The following is a 14,805-nucleotide window of genomic DNA, read 5'->3' as shown; positions in this document are numbered from 1 at the left end:
CAGTCGTGTCTCATATATCGATAGCCTACTCGTGATAAGTTTTCAAGTGCCACAAATTTCAGGCGATCTAATCTGTAAAGGAAAAAGGCTTGAGTTGACCATAATTTCGAGTCACATACGATAATAGAAAGTGGTGTCATCATGATTCAGTCGACCATATTGCAGTCATTCAAAGTGTCTACTAGCTCCAAAACACATCGAGAGATGCGCACAAATAGTTTGAAATTTCCCCCTTCGCACTATTTTTGCAGAATCTCAAGCAACAAACCAGAAAGTTTACTTACTACACAACAAGACATATGCATTAGAATATCCTTTTTACACAAAAGCTTCCCCAGACACCAAAGAACCCAAGAAAAAATATCAAATTACACGAGCTACTTTCAAACCCTGTCCTCAGCTTTAATATCCGTCTGTCTTCATAGACATCAATCTTGTGGAGAACCATCGTAACAACCATCAATATCACATTCAACAAACAGCTCTTATCACTCCATTCTTTACAATTCCGCATCGACTTGTCGAACAAATCCTACACGGCATCCCTACTCTAAATTCACGATGGATGGTCGTAGCATGACTGAAGCCTTGTCTCGTCAACGTCAGCAAATGAGGCTCGATCGTAAAAAGGAGTTACTCAGATGGTTCCACCAGCAGTTGGATACTATTGATATCTATGCTGAGAGATACAGCGATAGCATGTCAGCGTATATCAAGACTCGTCAGGATGTACACGTGCAAGACATGGATGAAGCAAGAGAGCAAGTTATCTTGGGCGTTCACGAGTTAAAGCTTAAAGAAAGAAGTCATCCACAGGAACTGAATGAGTTGGTGACTCAAGCCGTGGCTTTGTTTGAGGAGTTGATAGGTGTAAACCTTAGTCTTGAGGAACGAGCGGCGAAATACAAACGTGACAATAACACCTTACAGGTATGTAAGACCATGCCCTTCATCAAAACCTTTCGTTCATGCTAATTGAATTCAAATAGGCAAGATTAATGGGTCTCATCTGGCGAAGACACCCAAAGACAGACTTCACACAAGTCGAGCACTTAAGATTTGGGCTGTGGCCAGGTCAACGTAGAATGGGACGGGAATAGAAAGGAGGATAAGGAAACTCTGAATTAGCGACTAAGGCAAATTTTTCGATGGCAGAATGAGGGAATGAACCTCGAGGCTGGACATGCTGGCATGATAACAAAGCTTTATGAATAAACGTTGACATTACGAAAATAATTGCAGATGTACTTTTAGTGTAGTTCCTCAGACTCAAAGTCTGAGTTAATTACATCAGAAGTCAATATACATTGCTGAAATAGCGTTTTTTAACTGGAGTGAACGTATTTTTGAAGATTCACAGCACTAGCTGATTCCTTGCAAAACCTGTACATAAAGTTTCCAGATTCCTCAATATTACACACTCACATAATTCGCCAACCAATGCAATCTTTTTGCCAAATACTTCAAGAATATAAACATGAGTACACCCGTGTTATATAGACCGCGAGCCCGTGATCTATATTGCACTTGTCACGAATTACTCGCTCTATCAGAGGTTTTCAATAGGTATTTCTAAGTGAGACCAAGAGAAAGATTAAGGAGTTCGCCGAGAAACATGATCCCGACGGATGATGGCAGAGCAAAACATTCTGTAATGATGCTTCAGTAAGTACCATAACCCTCTTACTCGAATTCTGTTGCGAACAACAGTCGAAAGATTTTATATCTGCCACAGGATGTTTCTCATACTTTTCAGACGTTGTGATATGCATGAAACCCCAAACGTGTACTTGGATGATGATTGGCGGAGATCACTATACCGAGTTACCGAAGGTAGTACGAGGTGGGGGATGTTACACGTGATGTTCTCCAGAGATTCAATATATATATATATATATATATTTAGCAACTGGAGGAACCTTTGTGTTTTGGATTGCATGATTCTTTCTTAAATTCATGATAAGATTCAGTGTCTCTTTCAGTGATAGAAACCCCTAGAAACCCGATATTTGTTACTGATACTTCTACCATGGCCGAGAAAGAATCTACTACCCCGCGTTACGACCCCTCAATCTACGATACCCCTTTCTCAAAATTACCAAACCCCAAACGAGTATGGATAGGGGAGCCTGGATCTGCTCTTGAAGGAATAGGTAAGAATCTCTTCCCCTTTCTGTACCATAAATCACCTGACAAACCCTATAGGTCGCCTATCCCTTCTCACACCAGAAATTGTCTCTTCGGCGGCAACCTCAGAGATCAAGACGGGTAGAAGAGTAGGTCTCGGATGGGATATGAAAAAATTGGAGTATTCCCAATTTGGACGACAGAAATGTGGTCATAAGATTATTCCACTGAATGGACCAGGAGGGAGTGGATATGGAGCATGTTTTGATGATGTCTATCATATGAATCCCCGTAGGTCATGGCGATACTTCTTATTAGTTTGGATTTCTTCAGCATATCTTCACAAAGTTATAAATCGGAGATCTCTTGCTCGGAGCTTCTCAATTAGATGATGGGCAAGTATCCATCCAAGAGAGGCAGGTAAAACCCACGATTTGTTGCGACCTAGTATATTTACCTCAAGTTCTGCTAGTTGAAATTATGACAGGATCAAATCGCACATCCACAAGACACATAAAACTACAACTTCGAATCCTGAATTTAGGATTTTATATACTTTGAATATCAAACCAACATTGGCTGACCTATAAAATAAGAACAAAGCAGTCAATGGGATGGCTTCCGTCACTACTCCCAGCCACGAAATACTTCCGACCCCTCTACATCACAAGACCGAGTTTTCTATGGCGGCACCACGAAAGATGAGATTATGGATACATCCAATCACCGTATTGGGCTCCAACATTGGGCACCTGAAGGAATTGCCGGTTCGTCTTCATAGTTCCTCCACCATTCCAGCTCGCATCTTCATAATGCTCATAACCACATCTAGGCCGTGGTATTCTGATCGACTACGCTCATTGGTGTACCCAACAATCTCCACCTATCAGGTACACCAACTTTTCCCTCCACAACATCCCATTCAAAACGCTCGTCACGATTCTCGCCGATCAAAATATAACCCCTCAACGTGGTGATATTCTCTTTATCCGCATGGGTCTAATTCCGGAATGGGATAATTTCACCGATTTTCAAAAACAGGAATATGCATCCCAAAGTATCCCCGAACATGCTGGCGTTGAACCCAGTTTGGAATTATTAGAGTGGCTATGGGATAGTGGGATATCAGCTGTGGTAGGCGATGCTATAAGCTGGGAGGTATATCCTACACAAGGAGAGCTTAGCTGTCATGAATATCTGCTTGGAGGATGGGGAATGCCGATTGGTAAGTATTTTACATGGACTTTCGAGTTCTCTTTCAGCTTGATTTCTATCCAATTTTTATTCGCTTTCATACTCCTGGCTTTGTATGTTACATAAAGAGCTGGCGCGCAACTCGGAATTCTTCCAGTTTAAAAATTATGCCTGCTAATTTATCATTCACATAGGTGAAATATTCGATCTTGAGGCCTTGTCTCGTACCTGTCGCGAACTCAATCGATATTCATTCTTCCTAACATCCATGCCATTGAACATGCCAGGGGGGGTTTCTTCACCCCCAAATGCAATGGCCATCTTTTAGACGATGATTGGGAAATTGAGAAGGGTGGAAAAGACATATACGTCAAGGACAGATGGTCAGAGAGTTCAACAGAGATCTAAGGGCTGTGAATATAACGTATTGAGTTGGATACTGGTTGATGTAGATATTCTTACACTGTTAAAAATTTGAGTATAAAAGCTTTCCAGCCAAAATGCTTTGAACGTTGTATTCCCTTTAGCATCTATATCTCTGAGACCTATTACCGGTAAATCAACCTAACGCAACTCGGGCCAAGCCCACTGCTCTCCAACCACCCTCCAGCCACTTCTGCACCAATCACTCCCGAAAAGAATGACCAGATTAGAAGATCGTAGAGAATGTCAGACAGCAATGGACTTGGCCCAAGTTACGGGTCAACTTCATCAATCCTCAGGCTATCCAATGTAACTCCCTCACCCCCATCCCCTGAAGGAAACTGGAAGATTGGAAATTAGCAAAGTCTAACCAGAGGAACGATGGAATTGACCTAACGCAACTCTGGCCCAAACCAGTATCCCCATACCTTTTGTTACCGTTCTTTATCATTCCTCGCCCCCGAGGGAAACGAGGTCAAAAGAAAGCAACAAAAGGCATAGGAATACTGGCTTGGGCCAGAGTTACGGGTCAAGGCCGACAGTTTTTCACCCCCCGATGCTTTTCTCCATCATTCTACGTTCCCCGAAGGGAGCGAAGTCAAAAGGCAACAACGGCAGGGTGAAGAACTGGCTAACCTTGGCCTAGGCGACTGTCTTTTCAACCGGCAACCGCTCGATCCCCCACCATAGCCGCTGAAACATCTTGATCGATTCAATGAACCACCCCTCTTGACCCCCCCCCCGCCTTAGCCGCGCAAGTATCTTGCTGCTCAATCTAGTGAAGCACCGTGGTTGAGAAACAGCCTGTACCCTCACACAACCATCCTGCTCGATGCTCAAATTATCCCCCTTGAGTTCCGGCTTGGTCCAAGTCGTCTAGTCCATTCATTAACTTGAGGCTATCAACTCTAGATAATTCACTACTCTTCACCATTTCAATCTCCCCGGAGGAAAATCAATCAAAATCATAGTAAATAATACAGAGTTGATAGTCTCAAATTAACCCAGGGACAGGATGGCTTGAACGGGTAAGTCGCGAAAGTCAAGGTTGAATATTCGACGAATGGAGCGAAAATGGCTGCGCGGATAGAGCGCCGAAAACAAGAGACGATGGTCAAATAAAAAGAACAGAAGGCTTGGACGGCTAAGGCGCTGACATCAAAAGGTGATGATACAATGAAAGGAACAAAATGTTTGAACGACCATGGCGCTGAAACCAAGGGATGGCGGGTTGAAGTCCCAATCGCCCTACGAAGACGAAGAAGAAAAAGTCGAAAAGGATGGAGGGGAAGGCGACCTATATATAGACAAGTGAACTGAAATCTGTCAAGTAGATCACCACGCTAAGAAGTCAACCTATAGTGCATATGACAGCTGCCACAAGATTTACTATGCCGATGAACCAACCACAGCTAGTTCGGCAGACAGGTTCGGCCTTCGGCTTTTCTGGTGAATCGTACGAATGGAATAGGTCCAAGCTAGACGTGATTTAAACTTTAGAAAGACGAATACTTTCTCACTTTGCTAGAAGATAAAACTTTTGACCTCATTAAAACAACGGCTCATACCACCTATTGACTGTTTAAAATTCACTACTTAGTTTGGCTTGATCGACAAACAGTGAGTCTTATTAACCCGTTGCGAGCATGCGGTCGCTCATACAAGTTGAAAAAGGACACATTGCATACAATATGTGAACCGGCTGTACCTTCACACTCAATCTATGACTTGCATATCGGAGATTTTTACTCGATCTACTTACTAGTCCCAAACCTTGACACTAGTGGACTACACTTGTAAAATGATCTAACACTGCCCCTCTACTACGCAAAGATGATTTTCATCTAGTGAATCCATAGCAATATGCAAAGCCACCCTCAATTAGTCAAAAAGACAATATTCAATAGCTTCAAATCTTATTTTTTGTACCAATTCCCCTCGGCATGTTATTTGACCGCGGTGACGAAGAAAATGGCGTGACGAAGGTGAATTTCTACTCTACCCCCCACCATCGCTTCTTCTACCTTATCAAATGAGACTAGAATCGACATTCTGATGTTTCCTCTAGCTTTGGCATCCCATGAATAAAGTACCATTTCAAAGATGATAGATCGGAGAGAAGAGAGTCTACGAGATCTCAACACTAGACAAAAGAAGTCTTGCCTTGCAAGCTTGTAGGACTTATCAACGCCTGATCCCTCATATGTAGACGAGGTTCGAAGCCAAAAATAAAAATGATATGTGTACTTAATATCAGTCTTTACTTTCATGCTCCCTTGGTACCTTCGAGCTTCCATCTTACCATTAACGCGTACCTGAGCCTTCACTACCCCTGCGAGTTTCCTGAGAGTCAGCCCATTCTTTTATGTTCCTGCTCTGATTGCGTTATTGCTAAGCTCTGTAAATAATGATTAAGTCCAGCAGGATCACCTCCTGTAGAACATGCGTGATGATAAGATAGGCTTGAATAGACATCCAGATAGAAACTATACATTCATATATAATAGCGCCCTTTTGCCTTCGCTGATTGCGTTACTTAACATGTAAAACGACACCAAGACCAATATTTCACAGCATCACATCCCGAAAACTCAAGAAATCAAGTATTCAATGGTGTAAACTTTTATTCTGTCATGGCAATAGTTATATACTCGCTTTTGTATTTTCCCTACTTCATATGTAAGTACAACCCGGCCAAGTTCTTGCCTATTAGATGCCCATCGTCTTTCGCTTTTCTTGCCTCTCTCACGCTTCGGCAGTCATCCCTCCCTCATAGATAGCAGACCCAACATGAAAGGCTTCTCCTCGTACTGAACTGACATGGATGACAGAGCCCGAGTGAAAACCTATTTCACTTGCTCTTCACGTCCCGTTTGCGCCCGAGTCATCCACCCGAAGATAACGGGAATTAAGTCTGACAAGTCTGTTTCTTAAATACTCACTGATTATAGAGGGTTGACACTAACTCTCAAATTGGAAAGAAAAAGTTTAAACAACCAAAACGCCAAACAGATCCAGATGTATGAGCGTCCCTATCATGCAAGAAAAAGATACGCAATGCACTATAAGCAATGCACCAAAAATAACTCCTTAGTATAGATGGCTGACCCAAATTACCTCCCCATTTCATGATGATTGTTTCGGTCGTTCGGAATTTCCATTGTCAGAAAGTCCGAATATGAATATGAACGTTTTTATGAAAGACCCTCAATGAATTGTATTTATTTGGCATGTCAAAGTGACTTCCGCTGGCCACTGTTTTGAAAGCCGTTTTATTTTATAGCACTTCGTCTTCTTCGGTGATCCTGCCTACTCTCACACCACCAGGACTGACTCTTTCGGGCCCCCTGAGTGGCTCTGGTGGTGGCTCGTCTATCATACAAGCATTTTCAAGCATATTCGTCCATTTTCCACTTGTACCAGCATGACTATGTTTAAGATGTTGACGGAAATGATCCGCGCGAAAAAATTTCTTGGCATGGTTACATTCTCCAAACTTGTGCATGTCTTGTAAATGGGCACCCCTGAGGTCCCAATCCTCACCAGTCGCCACAGGCATCGAAGATCCCTCGTGATTCGCAACTCCAGTCCTTGGGAAATCTTCGCCACAGTATCCACAGGTATCCGCATCGTTGGGCCGTGAAGGAGAAGGATGGAAAGCATGCGCCCAATCTAGGAGAGCAGCACATGACCAAGAGTAACGACGGAGGTGCAAAGAGTTCTGATGCCTCTCGGCCTCATTTTTATTCTTGAAACGATTTCGACAGTATAGGCATTCATACTGCTTTTCTTGTTCATGCGTGCTAAATTGTGGTTAGTATTGATAAACAGTTAGATTTTGAGTGACACTAACTTGAGATCTTCCTGGGTGTCAAATTTCTTAGGTTTTTTGGGACAGCATTCACAAATGAAACCGCCTTGTCTGCTGGGAGCACTATTGTGTTTCACGTGTCCTAATGCCTCTGGCATTTTTCGCGCATTAGTTAGAGGTCGACTTTCAGATAAAGCCCGATGATGGGTTGTTCTAGCCGAAATTGAACCTCTTGGGCTGGGATTTAGCGACATTGAACCGTTATATGACATGTCGGTGTTGATATCCATAGGTCCAGGTGAGAGGCCTCCATGAGACAGCCTACCGTACGAGCCCATGCTGGTCGCGCTACTAGTAGTCACTGATAATGTGGATGAGAATGAGTTCCTAGGTAGAGAAGTAGTAGATGATATAGACGTAGAGCTCGAATGAAAGCGCGGACTTGGTGTCGAGCGTGAGCCAGATTCGCGACGTCGAGCAAGATCACTTGCACTGCCTACCGTACGTAGTAGGTGTAGACTATCATCCCTGGGAGGGGAAGATGCGCGTCGTTTTTGCCCGGCTGTAGTAGAGCAGGGAGAGTATCCTTCACTCCGACCATGATACTCTTCTCCTATCTGTAGTCGCCTCAGACCCGTTTCTTCCATGTGGAAGCCTTCTTCGTATTCTGGAGAAGGCATCTGAAAGCTGTCCCTAGATTGGCTGGCAATACTTGATGCATCGTCGGCTATGCTCCCTGACCTCATGTTGTAAGGGTGTGATGACCTTTCATTGTCTATCATATCGGTCGGGGACCTGAAGTCAAATGTACTCAGATTGCTAAGTCTGGGATATGGGTTGCCTGGTGAGATGCCAGAAGATAAAGGTGAATCTGCCCATCGATTTATGGGACTCTCTGCAAGTGCCGGTTTGTGTGTATGGATTGGCAAAGAGAGTGGCTTGAGTGTAGGATGACCATGTTCCCGCGCTATTCTAGAGGTTGGTGATGTATCATTTACAGATGAGCTGAACGGAGACTTTGCGAATGGTCTTGATGGTGTGAAATTATCTCCTCTGCTACCCAACTTTTGTAATAATGATTTGTCATATGCCTGAGCATTGGTTTGATATGTGTCGTGGACAGAACTTTGAAAGCCTATTGAGGTTCTTGATCTGCGAAACGAAGAATTAGTAAAAGAAGGCACAAGAAAACACTTCATAATCTTCAGTAAAGCATTGATAAGAGAACTGGCGGTCCTGTTTGTGGGGTGACATGAAATCGGAGGCTCCGGCGTAGTTTTAAGATAATAGCACTCACTGTGTCGACCCAATGCTTGCGTTGGAAGCAGAAAGACTCGAATAACCTTCATCTTTTGGCAGTGCAATTGCATGGTTGCTCGCATCCTTCGACGGATGGACAGTGATGGTGGCGTTGGAGCTTCCTCGACGTCCAATGTCTGGTCGCTCATCTGATATGCTATTGCGACTATAGCTCCCGTACAAACTCGAGCCGGCGGGAACCGATGACATATTTCTTCCCCAATCGAGTCCCCGATTTTGATTTGCCCACTGCCACCCAAGATCTCCCCCATTATCTGTGTCTGGAATGTATTTAGGTGGTGGTAAAGGAGGAGGGGGAGACTCTCTCGCGTTGGGTATAGACATTGGTCCAGCCGCGGCTCTTGAAGAGTTGGAAGAATGGTATTTGTGTTGATCTGAGTATCTATCGGGATATCGATCGGGGTGGTGAGAGTCTTGTACGTGGATTTCTGGTAAGGGTGTGCTGAAGCTCGGCTTTTGGCCACGCATAGGAATATCCATTGTGTGAGTTAAGCCACAGGCTGTGAAAATTAAGTGGATGTATATTGTAGTCCTCCTAACAACATGAGCTGACCTCGTCTTCGTCTAGAAGTCGCTAAGTCGGACGTGCCGTTTTGCTTGGGAGGGAAAGGTTGAGAGTGGAGAAGGAGGGAAATCGCAACATGGATATTTTTTTTTCGAAGAGTAGATTAGTTACAAAAAAAGAGGTTCCGGGTCACAACGTCCGGTTCCAATGGTATTTGTTTTCTTCAATAGGACCAAATGCCTTTTGAAGTAGGCTCAAAGAGTTCGCGAAGTTGACGTTGTTTTGCGAACCCTTCATAAAATGGGATGACGGGGCGAACGTCTGTGGTTATGAAAGGACGAAGAAGTACGGAGAGGTATGTTTCGGCCAATCTTTAGCGGAAGGGCTGAATGTGTACTAACCAAAAAAAAAGCTAAATTGAATCGAGAACTATTTAAGTCAGAAAAGTAAGTTCACATAGATATGGACGATATCGATAATAACATGGTGTATAATGAATGATAGATAGTTAAGTATCAAATATATATATATATGTAGAGGAAGGCAGAGAGACCCTCAAGGCATATAAATAGATAGATAAACAAATAAATGACAAGCTAAATAGATGATAATAATGGCTGGCAACAAGAGTAAATATTTCATAAAAAATATATACATACATTCATATATAAGCTTTAAATTCTATCGTCGTACATAGAATGCTAATTAATTTGGTCGGTCCTCCCTCTTTCTCTTTCTTCCCTCTCTTATAAGCTCATAAGCCTTAAGAATACGAATGACAAACAATAGGGCTGGGAAACTAGGATTTCATTCGGGGAGTGGGAATGGTGATGATGGACGGACGGATGAGAGCGGAGGGGAGCCAACCAAGTAATTGAAGTTGATAGGCGGATTTCAAGCACCCAGGTATCCGTATCCTTATGGGTAAAACAGGATGGATTATGGTATGGGTGGGTGTATGGGTTCACTGAGGGTGAAGGGTGGGACTTATTATACTTCTGCAGAGTGAAAAGAACGAGGTGGAGAATTCGGAAACAGGGGACGAGGACTTAAAGAGGATGGATGATTAAACTCCTCGAGGCAAGGACCATAAAGCCTTCTTCCTTTTGGGAATAAAGTATGAATAAAGCATATCAAGTAGATAAAAGTAGATTAAAGTGTTTCCTCGAGTAGACGGGGATTACAGCGTTAGGGGTTGACTATTCGAGTCGTATGTAGGTCTGTCCTGATGAGTGTTCGGTAGTGTAAATCTTAAATACTGTACCTCGCTCGCTAGGTCATGACATTACTACTCAGTAGGTATGTAAGATCTTATGTAGTAGATACCTATCATTGCATCTATAATAGAGTTGGAATTTCGGATATTTTCGCCTTTCTCGCCTTTTCAAATTATGAAGGGTAAGAAAGATACTGGTCAAAGCCAAGACAATCGAAAGGCTGTTTGTCTCAATTCCCGGCGCACGGTAGTACGATAGGGTGAGTTCTTTTTCCAGGAGGAAGAGAGGGGAGTACCAACTCAAAATAGGAAATGAATTGAGTCGATCTAATTTGGTGAAGTTGCGATGACAATTAATGATGTTGATGAATGACTGAGCTCCTCTCAATCCTATTTTAGACGTTCTTGTATTAGGTTAATGTGAACACGGCGGATTAGGGCTATTTTTCGGATCTGTGTACTGTTTGATTTCATGTACAAGAGAGCACGTATGATGGAAAGTGGATACAATAATACGATGAGGTACAGATGGCGGCAATTGATCAAGGGAAGAGAAGAGAATGCTGACTTTGAATGGAGGGGAAGGAGGAGGTAAGAAGATAGTAAGAGGGGAGTAGGTAATTGTCAGTCGTCAATCAGTCAGTCAGCTCACCCGAGTAAGATATACTGTAAGAACATTGTAAGATACAGATTCCGGTACGTGCAAGTATTTTCATTTTGTCGTTCCATAAAGCCATCTATCTAACGTGATTCTATTCCTCTGAAATATACCTTCAGTTTGATTGATCCAGTGTTGTTCATGGTCTTGCGAACCAGGTTCATTCACCAGTGAGTGTTGAGTCTTACCTTTCGAAGCCGTATAGGCTCATTCCTAGGCTACCCGCTGCGAATATGTGATGCGCGCAATTCATGAATCAAACCGGTGCCAATGAGATGTATGTAAACTATTAATCAAGCCCCATAGTTGCCCTCTTGCATAGAACGGCAGCGGGGTCTCTGATACCTACCTACCTAGTCGACCTCGATTATGATTATCCTGCAACCTTGTCAGATACCATGCCATGTTTGGTAGCACGAACTCAACAGATCACGGGAGTATAGGTATAGATAGGTAAGGCAATAAGGCTGGTAACTTGTCAAACTAATAATGTTGATGATGATGATGATGATGATGACGATGATAAAAAGTCTGAATGCTTGAGTAGGGACAATTTGACTATCATTTTGTCATTACCTATTTAGTGTTTTGCTAACTTTCCATAAGGCTATGTATGTGTGTTTATATTTCCGTACAAGTTATTGAAAACAAGAACCATCTGGACCTTTCAATCAATTGAATCATAAACTTGATTTCTTTTGGGTCATGTCCATTATTACCCCTTTTAGCTACACCGTCTAATCTGAGACTCCCTAGCCATTTACTAGCTTCGACTTTTTTCTTTTCAATTTTCTTCATTGGTCAATGTGATCTGGTACTCCACACTTTTACTGTTCAGCCTTACAAGCTCTTTCTCAGGTAACCTCTAAAAGTAATCGTGGATGATTTTTGGGACTGTACTACCTCGTTTTCTTCCATATAGACATAGCCAGCAATCTCACATATTAGGAGATTATCCGCTTAGATTGTTTATTGGAAGAAAGCATCGAAGACGCAGTTTATTGTTAAAATGTTTGGAGTGATCAATAGTCACACGAGGGATCACACCCCAACCATCTGTAAAGTAGAGTAGAGTTGATCGAACAACAGCTATTGTTGGTTGTAGTATTTAGCTAATGCAGAATCAAGGGTCTTAATGCATCAATAATTCAGATCCTTGATTGAGTAGGCACATTTAAGACAATTTAACAAATGTTTATTACTACTCTTTCTGAATCCTCTGACGAGAGTCATTTTGCTAGGTATTCATGCTAATAGTACTCACTAAGCGAAGGAGAGAATGATCTGAAGGGAAACAGAATCTTTTTCGTAGCATTCATTGCACTGTGCGGAGTACAAAGGTACTTCTTCCGCAATCGCCACAGCTTTAGCCCCAGTCAATTGGTTACTAGTACGAGGTCGAGGTTTTCAACATCGAGAAAGTTATACTGCAGATAAATGCTTGAGCATCTGCAACCTTTTGAAGGGTTTGTCTATTTTCCTGCAAATCTACTGCAAAATACAGGAGATGTTATAGCCAATGTGACAACTAACTCCAAGTTTGCGATTATCTATATTATCATTATCCTTCATCCTAGCGTTCCATACAAATTCACAAATACTCTGACCCGGCTAAGCCACCAATTCTGACCTGAGAATTCAACACACGCAGCATTTCGCCTCGAGTTGTCCGAATCACATGCTTCGATCTTGGGCATTAAATTGACATTTTAGTATCAACCTTGAAATCATCAGCGATTGACTTCAGCACTTGTTTCGAGTTATTTCCAATCCGGTATGTAAATCCGAAGATCTTCAACACAGCCACCGGCACTAGCAGTTGGTAAAAAATACTCAAGGCACCTCGGACACTTATGTAATGCGGAGACGAAAAAAATATGCCAGAATACGCTCAACTTGAAATATCATGTTATCCATCTCGTGCGGAGATACCCTCACGCCTTAAGTACCTGTTGAGTTTACGCCATAAGCCCGGCTTAATGTCATGTTATGTCTTACGAATAGGGGAAGCAAATAGGGTTTGGTTATTTTCTACAACATACCACACCACTACTACCACTCCCAGACTCACAAGGCTCGTGTTGATCTTCGAAACAGAGGTACAGCATTACTTGCCATCTTTCTCAATCTCACCCATGGTCTTTCCAAGTCATGTTATGGTTGCAATTTATCTTTCTCAAACCTGCACGCTGAAGAGTAGGACAAATTTCTATTGGATTAGATGCTATGTCGTGTTGCATCTACCTCACGCTCAAAACAATTGAAGCACTTCGTTGATCAAATGTCATTGTCCGGTGAGACTGAGGTCGTCTGGTACTTCATCCCCCGACGCTCGTCAGGTACATTGTATAAAATAAACTTGAGGATTGCCTTGGAGACTTCAGTGGCGCTTAGAAACTCGTAATTTGACTGTCAGTTCTGGCTCTACGTCCTATCAGTGTGCATACATCCACAAGTGTTCTAGGGACAGACAGGATACTTCATGTTCACGGTCATTTCAGATACAAGAGCACCAATTCTCGAATAAGACTTCTTACCCCGCCTCTCAACTCAAATGCATGTGAAACGGTCTGGCTGCATCATCTGCAACTGTCTATCCAATACACAAGTTTCTCACATCAGCCTTCTATATGTAAGTCAGAGATTTAACATTGGTAAGCTTTTGTCGACTCTTGTGGTCTGTTGATTATGTGACAGACCGGGTATAATCACAACAAGGCAATGTCAAGGCAATCAGTTCCAAGATCCCAGTATATGCGGTACGACCATATTATTGACCCAGCCAGCACCTACTTGCGTTACATTAAGATTTCTTCAACGAGCCATGGGCGCCACATCCATTCAGTCCATTGACGCCCCACCTCCGACGATTTTGTTCGCCTCAATCTGGTAACGCAATACAACGTCAGAATCTTCATTTCCATCTCACGCGTGCGAATCATTCATTGCACCCATATCAATAACTCTCGATGCATTAACTTGATGTTTTGTATTGGAAAAAATTATAACAGACAAGGAGTTATATGGTGGAACGAAACACACAATTGCAAAGATACGGATTCGGGAAGCAAAGCTTGCTTGCTTGCATATTCTCATGTAGTGTACGAGGGAGGGCATGCATAGGAACAGTCAAGCAACGAACATATAATCAGAGCAGGGCAAGATAAGGAAGGTATCCCGGTACGGGGTGGATGTCAAACATGGTTCCCATCAGCCCTCCAAGGTGAAATGAGTTCGGGCGTTGTACTCTTCATTTCGTTCCTTTTCTGCTTTCTTTGGGTTTTCATGTACTATGTACACACATGTTTGATTGGTCCGAGCTCCCCTCTCCACGCCAACCTCGAGTAATCTTGTCGACATTTTCAAGTCTTTCGCGGACATTACATGACATATAATACACCACTGTATGTGCTTTATACACGTACCGTTCTTGATTAGGACCACAGGATTCAATACCATGTAGATAACCAAATCCAGCACATGCAAAAGAGTCGAGCTTTATGTATTTCACCTAATTTATGAGGAAGGGGAAAAAGAGGTGTGCAGTCATA

At 42.8% G+C, this 14,805-nt stretch overlaps 3 protein-coding genes across 3 annotated transcripts; 2 read left to right on the top strand and 1 right to left on the bottom strand.

Moving 5' to 3' along the window:
- Positions 1-561: 561 nt before the first annotated feature.
- Positions 562-1,100, top strand: EAE97_007058 (uncharacterized protein; the record flags this gene model as incomplete). Its single annotated transcript, XM_038877572.1, has 2 exons — positions 562-930; positions 990-1,100. The coding sequence occupies 2 exons, from the start codon at positions 562-564 to the stop codon at positions 1,098-1,100; spliced, it is 480 nt and encodes a 159-aa protein (XP_038731762.1).
- A 929-nt stretch (positions 1,101-2,029) lies between these two features.
- Positions 2,030-3,649, top strand: EAE97_007057 (uncharacterized protein; the record flags this gene model as incomplete). Its single annotated transcript, XM_038877571.1, has 5 exons — positions 2,030-2,153; positions 2,206-2,418; positions 2,724-2,894; positions 2,960-3,352; positions 3,516-3,649. The coding sequence occupies 5 exons, from the start codon at positions 2,030-2,032 to the stop codon at positions 3,647-3,649; spliced, it is 1,035 nt and encodes a 344-aa protein (XP_038731761.1).
- A 3,372-nt stretch (positions 3,650-7,021) lies between these two features.
- EAE97_007056 (uncharacterized protein) lies at positions 7,022-9,355 on the bottom strand (the record flags this gene model as incomplete). Its single annotated transcript, XM_038877570.1, has 3 exons — positions 7,022-7,547; positions 7,598-8,707; positions 8,853-9,355. 3 exons carry the CDS (start codon positions 9,353-9,355, stop codon positions 7,022-7,024), a joined length of 2,139 nt encoding a protein of 712 aa, XP_038731760.1.
- Positions 9,356-14,805: the final 5,450 nt, after the last annotated feature.

This window comes from Botrytis byssoidea, assembly GCF_014898295.1.
Source record: "Botrytis byssoidea strain MUCL 94 chromosome Unknown BBYS_013, whole genome shotgun sequence".
Classification (NCBI taxonomy): domain Eukaryota; kingdom Fungi; phylum Ascomycota; class Leotiomycetes; order Helotiales; family Sclerotiniaceae; genus Botrytis; species Botrytis byssoidea.
This window is presented reverse-complemented; position numbering and strand designations above follow the sequence as displayed.